This window comes from Rhodamnia argentea, chromosome 7, assembly GCF_020921035.1.
Source record: "Rhodamnia argentea isolate NSW1041297 chromosome 7, ASM2092103v1, whole genome shotgun sequence".
NCBI classification, from domain to species: Eukaryota; Viridiplantae; Streptophyta; class Magnoliopsida; order Myrtales; family Myrtaceae; genus Rhodamnia; species Rhodamnia argentea.
The window spans coordinates 2,765,760-2,783,260 of NC_063156.1; the positions used below are offsets into that span (position 1 = coordinate 2,765,760).

The 17,501-nt window shown below is 40.0% G+C and overlaps 1 protein-coding gene across 1 annotated transcript; it reads left to right on the top strand.

The window, feature by feature from the left end:
- The first annotated feature begins 15,840 nt into the window (after positions 1-15,840).
- On the top strand, positions 15,841-17,239 carry LOC125315886 (rust resistance kinase Lr10-like). Its single transcript, XM_048281991.1, has one exon. The coding sequence runs from the start codon at positions 15,866-15,868 to the stop codon at positions 17,069-17,071; it is 1,206 nt and encodes a 401-aa protein (XP_048137948.1). The 5' UTR covers positions 15,841-15,865; the 3' UTR covers positions 17,072-17,239.
- Positions 17,240-17,501: the final 262 nt, after the last annotated feature.

Below are 17,501 nucleotides of genomic sequence, written 5' to 3' on the forward strand. Positions count from 1 at the left end.
GTAGTGATTTTAATTGACAGGTTTGTAGAATTTTGGAGCACTTTAATGAGACTTTATAGACCTAGCTCATAGAACCGACATCAGCCAGTAAGGGAAGGGGGAGGAGGCAAAACAAAAAGTAACAAATCTCGATTGCATGGAATTTAATCCCACCTTGAATTTCATGCTCAAACTTCTCTTTTCAGAAAAAAAAAATTCTATTTTGATCCATGTCAGTTTGCTCAAGGTAAATTGCAAGCCGTTGTATTCAATGAGAAAGATGTAAATTGCAAAGATGAAAACTGAAGACATTATTTTATCTTACCTTATATGTGTTGACAATTCTATTGTATTATCTATCACTTTCTTAATATTGTTTTTCATCTAAGAAATCGTGACTTTTCATTAACGCTCTATCTTTCCGTTTATAAAAAGAATTAGCTACGGATGAACCACCCTCAATTAATTGAATAATTTAGTGGAAAATTTCTAGCCAAAAAAATGAATTTTGAAATTCTACATAAGTAGGGGAAATTGCCCAAAAATATCATAACCTATTGCACTTTTGCCAATTCGATTCTAAACTTTTTATTTTGCTAATTGAGTCCCAAACCTCTCTATCGTTTGCCAATTGAGTCTATTCTACCAATTTTGGCTGGAAGTCGCCGACATGGACACCAGCTGTCCTACGTGGCACAACCGACACCGACATTGATTTTTCAATTTTTTTTCTTTTCTTTTCTTTCTATTTTCTTTTCCTTTTTAGTTCAAAGGGTCGGCGGGGCTGCCGACCACTTGCTGAGGGTCGACGACCCCCACCGGCCCCTTGGTGAGGGCCACCATGCCCTTGCCTCGCCGGCCTTAGCGCGGGGCCATAGCGAGGCGGCGGCCCCGCTAGCCCTTTGAACAGAAAATGAAGAAGATGAAGAAAGAAAGGAAAAAGAAAAGAAAAGAAAAGAATAATTAAAGTAAATAAAAAATACAAAAAAATATTGAAACTATATTGAAAATTGTCCAGGTCAGCATCTTTCGTGCCATGTTGTATGGTTGGCATCCATGTTAGCGATTTCAATCCAAAATTTGCTCGAATGGACTTAATAATCCGAGGATCAATAATCCTCAAGAGATCCCCAAAAGGGTGCCATTTTCTCATAAAGGGTGCCATTGACCACTTCGTTCTCTCTCCTATGTGACTTGACACAGGTTAGGCTTTGCAATGGCGAATTGCAAGAGGCCTTAAGATTAAGTAGCCGTATTGCTTTGGTGGCAGAATATGACCATGGCGATGTAAGCAATCCTTTATCTGCAAGATTACAATGATCATTGGGTTAATGCAAACTCATCATATCCAGGTCTTAACATCTGATATTCTTAGTGCGTGGCCTCATTCTACTGTGTTTCTTTAAGTATTATCCTATGTCTGGTAGTCCTGCATTGAATTTTCACATTCTATAAATAAATGCCATAGGAGAACAAATAAGAACAAGCTATTCCGATGCAGGCCGACATGGTTGTCAAAGCTGATCATGCCGTGCTCAGGAGTCAAAGTGCCAAATTAACCGGACAACTTTCTTGATATTGCCAGATTGATGGGGTGTGAATCCTTTTTGTCCATTTAGTGTGTCCTCATGCTGCTAAGTGAATATGAATTCTCATTGTATTTCGCTGTGAGATAGTTATATTTCTACCAATTGTTTGTACCGTGAGTGCCCATCATTGCAGAGAGAAGAACCGATCGTTGGACTTATCTACCAAGCCACGATATTATTGTTCCAAATCAAACAAACAAATTAGGGAACTTACGCAAAATAAATTCATGGTACTGCGTCGAAACTGATGTACTATCATATCGTGACATGGAGATGAAGAAGTTTCGAGGCAAGCTAGTTTTTGCTATTCATCTTTGTTCCTCAAAATCAGATATCAATTTCCTATGGGCGTGACTCCTGGGCAGAGAAAGAAGATTTAGAAGAAGAAGAAGAAGAAGAAGAAGAAGAAGAAGAAGAAGAGAGGAGGAAAAAGACGAAGAAGGAAGATCGAGTATCAGACGAAAGTGATGGGGAGAGAGTGGGATTTGTTTGTTGACTTAACGGGACGTGGAACCAACCATCACGGCAATAGAGTCGAAGAAACTCGTGAATTTTCAATGGGCGTAAATTTCCAACAGGAACGTGCATAAGTCCTATTTTCTATTCAATTTACAGCATGTATTAAGTACATAAATTATAATCGCTATTGTCAATATTCTTATAATTCCATCAATGTTGCATTGTTGTCTTAGCTCAAAAGCAAGGCCTACCTAAGACACGACAAGAAGTCATGATTCTCGTGGGCTTCCGAAAAGCAAGTCCACCGATTCTTCCAGTTTTTTTACTTTGAAGCTCTTCGTTTTGCACAATTTTCAATGAAATAAAGAGGCAAGGCGACAACAAATCTCTTTACTTTTTTTTGGGGTCGAAAAATCTCCATACTTTAGGCTGCATTTGTTTAGAGATAAACTTTTTGTTAAAGAAAAATCCTTACCAATCAGAAAAATGATTAATTTTCATTTATTTGGTGATATGTGATCGCAAATGTTTTTTGGTGTTTGGATATTATTTGGATTATGATTTCAATCTCATCATTGTATTTCACGCAAAAATGTAATCTGAGTTTTCAAAATTTTTTCATTATCTTATTTATTTCTTTTCTTTCTTTTTCTTTTTCCTTCTTCCTCCACCGCCGTGACATCCCGAATTTCGACCCACTTTCGAAGCTATGAATGAATGAAATATCTCATTGATGTATTTCAGTCTAATCTCACTCGGAGTTGATCCCTCTCGAGCGGACTAACCAAATGGGAATGGCCAGCTAGGAAAATCAAGTACGTGGACCTAAGAAGTTGATCCTTAATTGACTCTTTGGCCATGAAAATTGTCGAGGGAATATTCTGGACTAATATAGGCCGATCTTAGAATGATTAAGGAACGATTTGGATAATACCCTATGCTTGGATCACGGATGATTCCATTTGACCTCGTATGGGTTCCGAACGTCCCTAAATTATTTTCTAATGATCGTGTCCATCGGGACTAGTAATTGACCCTCGCAATTGAATGACAACCAAAGTCGCCAAGGCTCGAGAAATTCTTAAACGTGATTTTAATCACGAGTCGATACGCGTAACTCCTAAAAGCCGCCCGTTAGTTTGAGATACGCTGAAAATTCTATTGATTGAGATTGATCGCGAATCAAGCTTCACAATTTGACGTCGGACCTTCGGGGGTTTCAATAAATAAAAATTTTGGACATTTCCTCATCCTAGGTGCAATTCCTTTGCGGTTCGCCCCAAAGAGATTCAGGAAAAGTAGATTTGGACTGGATATGGGAAAGGACCCATTTGCCCTCGAAAAATACCCCATTTTTCACTAGGACCGAAGGGTATTTTGGTCATTTTTCCCTTTGGCCGAGTTTAACTAGTCCTTGTAGGGAGAAAATTAATTTTTTCTCCTCTAGACTTTGTGGACCCAATAATTATTCTTAATTTATATTAGTTATTATTTGGCCCTCTTCTTCTTCATTTTTTTCAAGAACCCACTCTCTCTCTAGCTCACTTTCTCTCTCTACCTCATACTCCCTCACTTGGCCGAATTCTCTCTCTCACACCCTCCATTGCCGAAAATTCTTCAAGCTTTCACCGGTGTCGCTTTGGATCGTTTGGAGTTGCTAGATCGTCGTCGAGTCACCGGCCGTGCAAGGACCACCGGAATCGCCGCTTGATTCGAGATTTTTGCAACTGTTTAACGGAGGTTTTTGCTAGTTTTTGAGATAGGATTATTTCTAAACCTAAATTAGGTGGTTAGGTTGCTAAGAGACCTTGGATTTGCAAAATTTTGATGAAGAAATTGGAGGATTTTAGCATGGAATAGAGGTGGCCGAAAATTTGCATGAAGGAGGAGAGAGAAAGCTTGTTCTTGAAATGAATAGTAAATGCAAGAGGATAATTGTTTGGTCAAAGTTTGACCATGGTTATTTTACCAACTCTAGTAACTTTATGTCCAACTATAGTTACTTTATGCTATTAATTAATCATGGTTAGGTTAGTATTTGACTCTAGTTAATTTTAAAACCATAGTTAGTTTATATATTAACTAGAGTTACTTTTGTGTGACAATGTTGTTATGCCATGGTGCTAATTAAATGTGGCATTAATATTATAGTTTAGTACTATAGTCGTAAATTAATTATACGTTAGAAAATTATTATTTTTGATCCTGATAAATTCCCACGTTAGTATAATTTTAATTGCACGTTATTCATATATTACTACGTTAGCATAATATGGTTGCATGGCGTGGATTGGATACTATGGTAGTATTAATTGATCGGGTAGTCTGGATTAATCTTTGGATTAGTGTGAATTAATCGGGTGATCCCGAATTATTAATTCTCTAACGTGAGTGAATCATGTGGTCCCGAACTATTCTGAGAAAATATGAGGGTCGTATTCAATCAAGTCGTCCGAGGCCAAAGTGAGCCGTATTCGTCTAATTGTTTGAGACCGAGAAAATGTGAGGGTCGTATTCAATCAAGTCGTCCGAGGCCAAAGTGAGTCGTATTCGTCTGAGGCCAAAGTGAGCCGTATTCGTCCGATTGTCTGAGACCGAGAAAATATGAAAGTCATGTTCAATTAAGTCGTCCGAGACCAAAGTGAGTCGTGTTCGACTAATTATCCGAGACTTAATCCGGTCGTGTTCCTATGTGTCCGAGACCGAGATTTGTGGGTCATATTCCTTTGTGTCTGAGACCCTGGTATATATATAGAGCCGTGTTCCATAAAGGTCCAAGACTCAATGTTATGAACTTATTTGATGGCGGTGGAGTAACGTGGAATATTTTGAAGTAACGTGGAATGTTTTTGGAGTAACGTGGAATATTCTGGAGTAGCGTAGAATATTTTCGGAGTAATGTGGAAATTTTCGGAGTAATGTAGATATTGATAGTAAGGCCTGATGCGTTAAACACGGGCCCCGGAGCACGTAGAATATTTTATTGTCAGATCGAGGCGTGGAATGCCGAAACGGGAGTAACATAGAATATTTGAGAAGGTGTGAGAATTTTCGGAGAAAGAATGGAATTTTCTGGAATTTAATTGTGGAATTTTTTGGGTAAGAAAGAAAGAGTTGTTGGAAATTGTTGCTCACCTAGATGGTGTCTGGAGGCACTAACAACCTGATCTAGGGTTAGAGATTTTCCTACTGAGATTTTATCTCACCCCATCGTGGGTTCGTTGTTTTTCGGACCCTCTGTCTCAGCCATGAGTGTTCCACCCGGGAGATTCGGTATTCCCCGAGGTCATGGTATCGGGAGAAGATGGCAAGGTTGTAGAGTCATCGGATGCGGAACAGCCACCTGAGCTTGACGAGAATGAGTTGGAGGCAAGAGATGATGTAGTACCGGATAGCGAGGATGAGGCCTAGGGTAGTTGGCCTCTTGACTTTTGCTGGCTATTTTATTTTGGATGTATAGTAGGCTTCGACCCCGTAATCTTTTTGTTTTAGTGGTCATAGGCTTGTACAGGTGGCCTCGAAGCCGTAGGTTTGGAAAATTGTATAGAACGTGTGGATATGTATATAAGTTTGTTTTTACCGTCCCAAGTCATCGTGACATTAATTGTTTCTGTACGGGGATTCGTTTTTGCTTCCGCACGTGTTGTTTTCGTTGGCCTTTGGATCCTGGAGAACTGTACATAAGCGTGGCCAAGTGGGATGTCGACAAACTTGCAGGGTTCGGGTCGTGACAACCGCAACCCACCGGTGGCGGCCATGAGAGAGCCTCAAGCTCGCCGGCTCGCGTTTGTGGTTGGTCATTGGCCATCGTTGAGATCCAGGGACCGGTGGAGGAAGAAGGAAAAAGAAAAAGAAAGTAAAGAAAAAAAGCAAAGAAAAGAAAAGATATAATGTAAAAAATTAAAAAATTCAAGAGAAACAATCTTGGAAAGTGTTGTCATATCTTTAGAATTAAGAATTCACTTTCCTAATTTTCTGCATGAATCTTCAATTGGAAAGTGTTTCCCGTTGACTAAGTTATTTTCGCGAACCAAACGAGTGAAAGTCAGTAAAACTATAATTTCCGAAGAATACTTTCACTCAAACAAACGCATCCTTGGTAACTTAATCGATCTCACTTTGCTGATCAGTTTTGAAACAAGGTTGGTTCACCGTGTCAATCGATTAGAGTTAATTAGAAGTGGAGATGAACAGAGAAATGTCACTGGTTTGAGGTAACTGCACCAATTTCACGCACCAATCTCCGATCCACATTCTAACAGTATGCTTCCCTTCAGATATACCCTGTGTCTTTAATTTTTTTACTTTGCATCCATTTGTCCCGCCGACTGACTTGGGCTTCTCTACAAGACCAGGCGACTCCCAAATCTCCAATCAAGCAAGGATCATCCAATCTCTTTTCAATCTTTTTATGTTGCGCCTCCTCCACACCCACCAAGCAATTCTTTGCCAATTTCTCTTTGCCCAAAGACGAACAGAAGCATGATTGTTGCTCTCAGTTCTATGAATATCTGTCAAGAGATGCTACTCACTCTTGAATTACACCTAATGTTTGTGACTTAATTTAGCAAATATGTAGCACAAATACGATGGAACATAAAAGAAATTCGAAGAATTTGTGATAAAGTATCTCTTGTATTTGTAGGTCATTAAATGGGGTCTCAATTAAGGTTGGACACCCGACCAAAAAAACAAGGCTGGACCCGACTCACACTAAAAATGGAACGAACCTCAGTTTGGGTACACCTCTTTAATTTTGTTGACTTGCGTGCAATTGTTCCGTTGACGGACTTGGGCTTTTCTATATAGGACGAGGCCACAATCAAAGTCTCCAATCGAACAAGGCTCATCCAATCTCCTCTCCACACATACATTTATAATTAATTAAAACCAGTTCTCTTGGTTTCGTTCTTTGATGAAATTACGTCATTTCCATAAAAGTGTTATGACTATTGAATTAAGAGCAAAAAAAAAAAAAAACCGATGGCTGAGTAGCCATGCTGCTTTGGTGGTGGAATATAACCGTGGCAAGGTAAGAATCCTGCGTGTGCAAAATTGCGGTGATAGTCGAGTTATGCAAACTGTTCGTATGGGACATTGATATTCTTGGCAGATGCCTCGTTCTACTACATTTCTTTAGTACTACCCTATATTTGGTGATCCTGCATTGCATTTCTACATTCTGTAAATAAATGTCATTCGAGAACAAATAAGGACAAAATCTTCCTATGCATGCTAACATGTTCTCATGATGCCGCGTCGGTGACATGGACAAGAAGTTTCGACGCAAGCTAGTTTTTGTTTTTTTATCTCTTTCCTCAAAACTATGCATCAATTTTCCCGTGGTCGTGACTCGTGGGGCGAAGAAAGAAGATGGAGAAGAAGAAGTGATGTTCTTTGTTGACTTGACGGGACGTGGAACCAATAATCACGGCAAGAGAGTGGAAGAAACTTTTGCATTTTCCGTGGGCGTCAAGTTTCAAGATGCGCTTTATATGTAGCTCATTAAACGGGTAACTTTATTGACTCCAAAGTCTCCAATATTTAATCTATGGACAATAATAAAAACTTCTCAGAATGGATCAGTTAGGATTTATTAATTATCTTCTTAGAATGAGGAAAAAATCCCGTTTGCTAAGGTAATATGTCGGTTTCGTGCTAACACGAACGTATGTAAAGTCCTTTTTTCTATTCAATTTGCAGCATGTATTAAGTATAAAAGTTATAGTCGTTATTGTCAATATTTTTAACTAGTGTTGTGGAGGACGCGCTAATTAAAATTGTATCAATGTTATGCCCTTGTCTTGGCTCAAAAGCAAGGGCTACCTAAGACACGGCAAAAAGTCTTGTAACTAATTAAATCAAAAAGTAAGAAAGCATGATTGCCGTGGACTTCCAAAAAGCAAACCTGTCCATTCTTCCTATTTCCTTACTTTGAAACTGTTTGTTTTGTGCAATTTTCAATAAAAATAGAGTGGCCATGCGAAAACAAATCTGCCTTTATTGGGGAAAATGTGACATCCTGAATTCCGACCCACTTTCGAAGCTATGAATGAATGAAATATCTCATTGATGTATTTTAGTCTAATCTCACTCGGAGTTGATCCCTCTCGAGCAGGCTAACCAAATGGGAATGGCTAGCTAGGAAAATCAAGTACGTAGACCTAAGAACTTGATCCTGGATTGACTCTTTGGTCATGAAAATTGTCGAGGGAATATTCTAGACCAATATAGGCCGATCCTAGAATGATTAAGGAACGATTTGGATAATACCCTACGCTTGGATTACGGGTGATTCCGTTTGACCTCGTATGGGTTCCGAACATCTCTAAATTATTTTCTAATGATCGTGTCCATCGGGACTAGTAATTGACCCTCGCAATTGAATGACAACCAAAGTCGCCATGGCTCGAGAAATTCTTAAACGTGATGTTAATCACGGGTTGATATGCGTAACTCCTAAAAGCCGCCCGTTAGTTTGAGATAAGCTGAAAGTTCTATTGATCGAGATTGATCGCGAATCAAGCTTCGGAATTTGACGTCGGACCTTCGGGGGTTTCAATAAATAAAAATTTTGGACGTTTCTTCATCCTGTGTGCAATTCCTTCGCGGTTCGCCCCAAAGAGGTTCGGGAAAAGTAGATTTGGACTGGATATAGGAAAAGACCCATATGCCCTCGAAAAATACCCCATTTTTCACTTGGACCGAAGGGTATTTTGGTCATTTCTCCCCTTGGCCGAAAATTGACTTTGAAGACCCCAAAATTATCCGACATTTTTATTAATATGTGTTTTTGGCCTTCTTTTTCTTTATTTTCAAGAGCACTCTCTCTCTCTACCTCATTTTCTCTCTCTACCCCTCACCCTCTCACTTGGCCGAACTCCATAGTTCTCACTCTCCCTCACCGAAAAATTTCCCAAGCCTCGCCAGATTCGCCTTGGATCGCCGGAGCTCGACTACCACCCGAACCACCTTGAACTGCCGGATTTTTGTGGATTTTAGCCGAACAAGGGAGTCATTGGAGCTGCCGGTTGGAACCAAGATTCTCCACCCGTTTTCTCACCGGAAAACTTGCTAAAATAGTGGTAAGTTGGTCCCTAACCTTATATTAGGTACCTAGGGTGCTAATGGACTTGAGATTTGGTAGATTTGGGTGAAAAATTGGTTGTTTTTGGCCATTTTTACGCCTTGGCCGAGAATGAAGATTGGAGGAGAGAGATAAACCATGTTCTTGAATGAATAGTAAAGTCAAGAGGACTTGTGTGGTCAAAGTTGGACCATGGTTACTTTATGCTTAACTATAGTTACTTTATGCTATTTATTAATCATGGTTAGGTCATTTTTTACTCTAGTTAATTTTGAACCATGGTTAGTTATATTTTAACTACAGTTACTTTTATGTGGCAAAAAGTTGTTATGCCATGGTGTTATTTAAATATGGTATTACTATAGTCTAGTACTATAGTCAGGAATTAAATTGCATGTTAGAGAATTATTATTTTTCAGCTCTGATAAATTTCCACGTTAGTATAATTTTAATGGCACGTGATTTATAAATTGCTACGTTAGCATAATATGGTCGCATGGCGTGGATTGGATACTGTGATAGTATAGATTGATCGGGTGGTGTGGATTAATCTTTGGATTAGTGGAAATTAATCGGGTGGTCCCGATTTATTAATTCTCTAACGTGAGCAAATCACGTGATCCCGATCTATTCTCAGAAAATATGAAGGTCGTATTCAATCAAGTCGTCCGAGGCCAAAGTGAGCCGTATTCGTCCGATTGTCCGAGACCGAGAAGGTATAAAAGTCGTGTTCAATTAAGTCGTCCGAGACCAAAGTAAGTCGTGTTCGACTAATTGTCCGAGACTTAATCCGGTCGTGTTTTTATGTGTCCGAGACCGAAATTTATGGGTCGTATTCAATCAAGTCGTCTGAGGCCAAAGTGAGCCGTATTCGTCTGATTGTCCGAGACCGAGAAAGTATGAAAGTCGTGTTCAATTAAGTCGTCCAAGACCAAAGTGAGTCGTGTTCGACTAATTGTCCGATACTTAATCCGGTCGTGTTCTTATGTGTCCGAGACCGAGATTTATAGGTCGTATTCCTATGTGTCCGAGACCCTTATATATATATATATATATATATATATATATATATATATATATAACCGTGTTCTATAAAGGTCCGAGGCTCAATGTTATGAACTTATATGATGGCGGTAGAGTAACGTGGAATATTTTTGGAGTAACGTGGAATATTCTGGAGTAACGTGGAATATTTTTGGAGTAACATGGAATATTCTGGAGTAACGTGGAATATTCTGGAGTAGTGTGAAATATTTTCGGAGTAACGTGGAATTTTCTATTACAGCCTGATGGGTTAAACGCAGGCTTTGGATCAATGTGGATATTTATATTATGGCCCGATGCGTTAAATGCGGGCCCCTGAGCACGTGGAATATTTTATTGTCGGGCTGAGGCGTGGAACGCCGAAACGGGAGTAACGTAGAATATTTGAGAAGGTGTGAAAATTTTCGGAGAAAGAACTGAATTTTCTGGAATTAAATTGTGGAATTTTTAGTAAGAAAGAAGAGTTGTTGAAAATTGTTCATTGAAAATGTGTCTAGAGGCACTAGGGCCCTAATATAGGATTAGGGGCTAGCTTACTGAGATTTTATCTCACCCCGTCGTGGGTTCGTTGTTTTTCAGACCCTCCGCCGAAATGATCTGACCTAAAGATCGAGACGCCGGGAGAAGTTGTAGAGCCTTTGGATGCTGAGTAGCCGCTTGAGATAGTGAGGGCGAGGATTAGGATAGTTGTCCTCTTAGTTAGTGTTGTAGAGTGTTGTATTTTGGATTATGTAGTAGGCTTCGACCACGTAATCCTTTTGTTTTAGTGGTCATAGGCTTGTATAGTGGCCTCCGAAGCCGTAGGTTTGGAAAATTGTATAGAACATGTGGATATGTATATAAGTTTGTTTTTACCGTCCCAAGTCATCGTGATGTTAATTGTTTCTGTACGGGGATTCATTTTCGCTTCCGCATGAATTTGTTGGCCTTTGGATCCTGGAGAACTATACATAAGTGTGGCCAGGTGGGATGTCGACGAGCTCGCGGGGTTCGGGTCGTGACATCCACAACTTTATCTTAAAAAAATAATTTTCGGAAAATAATTTCTTAGAAAATAATCAATTTTCTTTTGTTTGGTGATATGTGATCGGAAGTATTTTTCTAGTGTTTGGATCTCATTTGAAAACTAATTTCAATCTCATCACTTTATCTCACGCAAGAAAAAAGTAATTCGATTTTTTAGATATTTTTTATTACTCTATTTATTTATTTTCTTTCTTTGTCTTTTTCCTTCCTCCTACATAGCGACCGGCCATTGGCTGCCACGGGCGAGCCTGGAGCTCGCCAGCCCACCTCTGTGGCTGGTCTTGGCCGTTGCCAAGGTTCCGTGGCTGGTGGAGGGAGAAGGACAAAAAAGAAAGATCTATAGTCATAAGGGATGCAAACCGGTTCCGCCATTTTATAGACATAACACTTCGTCAATTGAGCTCATTGGCCAATTTTTGTCGAAAATAACTGACGTGGGGCGCTAATGATCGGAAATAGCTCAAAAGTTAACTCAATAGAAGACAAGACAAAAGTCTTGTAACAAGCGCTGGGTGTGCCATTGCATTTCTGGGTAATACGGTCCCGATTGGCTTCGGATGTCTGTGTTGGATGCAGCTTGGTGGACATGTACGTGCAGTGCGTAGCTAGCGGATCACTTCGTGATTCGAGAAAGATGTTTGATCAGATGCAAGATTCGAACGTGATGTCTTAGAGAGCGATAATTCCAGGATATACACAAACCGAAGAGAATGGGGAGTATCACACTCTTTTTGGAAATGATAAAAGGTCCAGTGAGGCCAAACCATTTCGCATTCGCTAGTGTTCTCAAGGCATGCGGAAGTACTTGTGATGTAGATATAGGGATACAAACATACTCAGATAGCTCTATAATTGGGCTTTGCCGGTGATACTTGCGTGGGTTATTCTCTTATTGGCATGTATCCTCGGTCGGGCTACATGGAAGACGCTCGAAGAGCTTTCGATGCACCGTTTGAGAAGAATTAGATTTCTTATAACACCTTTGTGGATTCCTATAACAAAAGTTTGGAGTCCAATCTAGCCTTTGAACTGCTCCATGAGATTGAGAGAGGAATCGGAACGAGTGCTTTTACATTTGCCAACCTTTTAATTGGATCTTCTTGTATCGGCCCTATCTGTAAGGGGGAGTAAATCCATGCGAGGATGGTAAAATCAGGGCTGGACTCAAATCAATGCATTTCTAATGCTTTTCGAGTTTTCTGTGAGACGAGAGAATTGGCCACTATGCATGCATGGGTGGACTTAAGGATCCTTTATAGATGCCCTTCAGTTTATAAATTCAATGCTTTTCTGGGCTGATACACCGGAGTTCTCGTGTACATTTCTTGGAGCTTGCCGAGTTCCCGGTAATGTTGAACTTGCAAAACAAGCTGCAGCAATGGTTTTTTAGGAGGAACCAGACTATCCTGCTGCTTATGTTTTGCTATCAAATAATTATGCATGCCTTGGCTGGTCTTGGGAAGATGCAGCAGCAATCAGAAAGAAGACGAAACTGAAATATATTACAAAAGAAACCGGTTGTAGATGGATTCAAGTGAAAAATAAGTTCGCAAGGTCTATCTGGGTGACAACACTTCATATCCAAAGGCACAGGAGATCTATCACGAACTGGACCGATCGGTTAGTCGAATGAATTTGTTCTTCATGATGTGGAGGAGGGACAAAAGGAACAATATCTGCTCCAGCCCCGTGAAAAAATTGCAGTTGTTTTTGGCCTTACAAGCACCTCCAGTCCGAAATCTGCCAGGGTGTTTAAGAATCTCCACATTTGCCGAAATTGTCATTCTGCGATCAAGTACATCTCCATGGCAATCAGAAGATTTCTAGTCGTAAGGGACGCAATCTGGTCCACCAATTTATGGACTAAACATGCTCATGCAGTGACTACTAGCGACGATGCTTTTTAAATTGTCTCATTGATAGTGTAAAATCAAAGCTCCGTTTTATATTTTCTCCTTTGTACCTATGTTACTTGAGCCAGGATTCTATTAGTTGCGCTCTCAAATAATGCATGTGTTTAAAGTAGTGCAGATAGCAGAATTCGGAAAGTAGGTAAGTAGTTTTCACAAGCAGGTAATTTATTCATGATATCTATATACACTACTTACTGTTCTAAATTTCTAATACAATTCTAGTGATTAGAAGATTAATTCATTATCAGTATCTACTTAAGGGCGGGTAAGTGGTGATGGTAACTCCTTGGTCACGCATTGGCCATGGAAACAATTTGTGGAAAGTAGAATGGATGGAGCATGAGATGCTAAACACAAGAAAAGTCCAGAGGCTACAAAACAATTTGTTCACAGGTGATGCTACCACTTCCCTGTAGTGCGGTCTTGTCAGAACAGAGGATGCCTGCCACTATTGGCTGTCATCCTCTGCTTTCACGGAATTGCACATTCTTTGCAAGTTCTTGAAGGTGAAAAAGTAGAATGGATGGAGCAATAATTTCGTGGCTTGTTGAATAAACCCACTGAACCGCATTGTTCATGGAATGGCCGAGCTTCAGCCGAATGTCTATCGTGTTCCGGGCACGACGCTCCTAGCGATTAGCTATAAACACCATAAATCATCATGAGCTTTAGCAAATTAATATAGAGCCAACAAGAAGAACACACTTATCACATTGGAAACAGATTTGTCACTCGGGGCGCCATATCTCAGAGCATCAAAACGAGGTATCTCAAAATATGTTGATTATGATTTATTAAGTATCTTTCAAGAATGAGAATGAGAAAATAGCCCGTTTTATTAAGTGATTCGACTGCCTAAGGAATTAGACCTACGTCAAAAGTATGCGATTTAATTCATCAAATATGGAGTACAAACAAACGAAGAAGAAAATAAGGAGAAAAGTAGAGATAGGACGTGGACCCAACAACCGCGTGGAAAAAGGGGCGGAGGAAAGATCAAATTGGGTGGCCATTTCCGGGCCGTTCCTCTAATAGTGGAACCTCCACTCAGTTTGGGTGGGTCCCCCTCTTTAATTTCTTGACTTCCATGCACTTGTTACGTTGACCGACTTGGGCATTGTCTATCGGACGAGGCGACTCCAAGTCTCCAATCAATCTAAGGATCGACGTTCATCCAATCTCTTTTTCAGTCCTTTTATATCGGGCCTCCTCCGCCCGCACCAAGCAATTGTTTCCCAAAGTCGAAAAGAGTCATGTTTAATGCTCCCAGCTCCATGAATATCCATCCACTGTTGCTCCTCATTCTTGTTCTATTGCAGGCGATTACTAGTGATGCCCGGTCAAGCAATCCGCAGGGTATCGCTTCTTCCTGTGGTGATAATCTCAACATAAGTTATCCGTTCCGACTGAAGAATGACTCGAAGGGATGCGTTGACTGCAATTTCGAGCTGGTTTGTGAAGATAGTCGCACTGTTATGTACTTCCACGGTGGCCGATTCTATGTGCAGGAAATCGATGATTACACCGCCTCTACCAACAACCGAATTAGATTGGTCGACGATGGGCTGCAAAAGGATAATTGCTCGTCTCTCCCCTATCATTCATGGGCGTTGTATAACTTCAGCAATGATCCTGATCCAAACAACCCATACTACAAGAGTGACGATAATACTGTGGTCATTGTGAACTGCTCAAAGCCGGTTAGTACTCCATCCTACATCCCTACTGGTCCATGCATTGAGGGATCGTACTCTTCCAACAGATCATCGAATTGGAACTTGTATGCTTTGGTCAATCCAAAAGCGTGGGAAATCAGGGATTTTTGTACCATTAGCAGCTGGACGTGGGTATCATCATCTTCTTTTGGGGATGACGAGCAGATCAATAGTAGTTCCTACAAATACGAGCAATTGCATAACATCATGGGCAATGGATTCACTCTAGAGTACTTTCCTTCATATACATCGGAGTATCCTTTCTTGTGCTACTTTGATATCCTTCGCTACTTACGTTTCTATAACGTCTACATTTCCTACGGCGATGGGATTTGCGGAACCAATAGCTACGGCAGTGGTAAGTATCGGTTAGGAATGAAATTTTACTGAAGCTTTGCATGATCCTGTACACTCTTTTCCTTGCTTTTTCTCTTCAAAACTGGAAGACGGACTAAACGTCTATTATCCAAGAAGAATTGCTAGATATCCATGATAGGGTATGTCAACGTTGTGTATTTCGAAAGATTTGTGGAGCTTCGCATTACTTATTAATATCAAGTTGAAGGAGTAGCAAGATTCGCAAAAGAAATGTCTGGATTACAATTCCTTTCCCACTGTAAAAAATAAAAAAAAATAAAAAAGGAAGAAAAAGAAAGCCGATACTTGTGCGAGCAATCCCATGACTAGCTTTTGTTGGCATAGAATTAACCTTTCCTTATTTTCTTAATTAGTTCTTCAATTAGTCACTTAACTAGTAATCCGAGACACTATTTCATATTCCTCAGAAAATTAGTCATTAAAAATGGAAAGCATTGTTTCTCTAGATTAATCCAAGCGAAAGGAGTTTCTTGTATCGTCTCATTCTATCATCTATGTGAAACGAAGCTCATTATTTTCCATTCATTTACAAATGTTACTCTGTTTTCCTCGTGAGTTTTGGTTTGCAAACTTCTTTTCCTAGAATTCCTTTTCATTCATTCCCTCGACAGGTATCCTCGATGATCTTCCATTTTGGATTGCTACAGATTTTATAGTACTACTAGGTAAGCTGCAATGATTAGTTCTTACAATAACTATGGAGATACTTCTAACCTATCAAAGTTTTCTCTAGTGCTTTTCGGTGCAGCGAAATTCGTAATTGGGATGCCCATTGTCGCGATATTCCTAATCTACAAACATAGAAGAAGGCACTTAGCAATGGACAAGAACGTCGAAGATTTCTTGCAGGCTCATAATAACTTTTTGCCCATAAGGTACTCTTACTCGAATATCAAAAAGATCACCAGAAATTTTAAGCACAAACTAGGTGAAGGAGGGTATGGTTCTGTGTACAGAGGAACGCTCAGAAGTGGAAATGAAGTGGCCATCAAGATTTTAAAGCAGTCCAAGGCCCATGGCCAAGACTTTATTAGTGAAGTGGCTACTATTGGAAGAATTCACCATGTTAATGTTGTGCATCTCATCGGCTTTTGCTTTGAAGGCTCAAAACAAGCTCTTGTATATGATTTCATGACAAATGGATCTTTGGATAAGCACATTTTTGCTGAGGAAGGTGATCTTCATTACATGAAACTATATGAGATCGCTCTTGGGGTGGCAAGGGGGATTGAATACTTACATCGGGGTTGTGACATGCAAATACTACACTTTGATATCAAGCCTCACAACATTCTCTTAGACAAGAATTTCACTCCAAAAGTTTCTGACTTTGGACTTGCGAAACTTTATCCCACCGATCGTAGTATAGTCTCATTGACTGCCGCAAGAGGGACGTTGGGATATATGGCACCTGAGTTGTTCTACAAGAACATCGGTGGTGTATCTTACAAAGCGGACGTCTATAGCTTTGGGATGTTGCTCATGGAAATGGCAGGGAGAAGGAAGAATATAAATGCAAATGCAGAACACTCCAGCCAAATTTATTTTCCATCATGGGTGTATGACCAAGTCGGTGAAGGAAAAAGTGTTGAAATGGAAGGAGTTGTAGAAGAGGAGAGAAAGGTGATAAAAAAGATGATAATAGTTGCGCTTTGGTGTATACAATTGAACCCCGACCATCGGCCTCCAATGAACAAAGTCCTAGAAATGCTTGAAGGAGATATTGGTAAACTTCAAATGCCTCCAAAGCCGCTTTTTTACCCACCAGATGTGCCGGATAACAGTGACAAAGTCGAGATGGAACTAGAGACATTCTCAGCTTCATCAAGCGTTCCGATAATTTCCACTAGTTTTCCTTTTGTTGATACCGGCGATGCTTAGAGAGTCATGTCCAATTTGATTGGAAAAGCTTTGTGTATTTTTCATATGTCTGCACAATCTAGTATTATCTTGGGAGGGACTTGAGCTAGTTTAGCTCTATTGTGACTACTTTCCAGATTGTCTTCTTCTAGCTCTTAGGTTACTGTAATGTTGTTGTATTTCAGATGGTTTTATTCTCTTCCATTGTCCTTCGAAAGAATGAACAAATTGGTAAGAGAGCAACGACAAAAATGGTGGGGGAAGGTGACGACATCCAGAAATTTTCCAACCTCATTACGTGATTTAGGGTAAAGTCAGCTAAAAGCTAAGAATAATCTGCGATCTTGCTACTTAATGTGCTGCTATCCACGCATGATTTCTCGATATCAAGAATTGCTTGAGTTCGGCTTGTGAATTAATTTCCATAGAAAACATACACATATGCATTTTT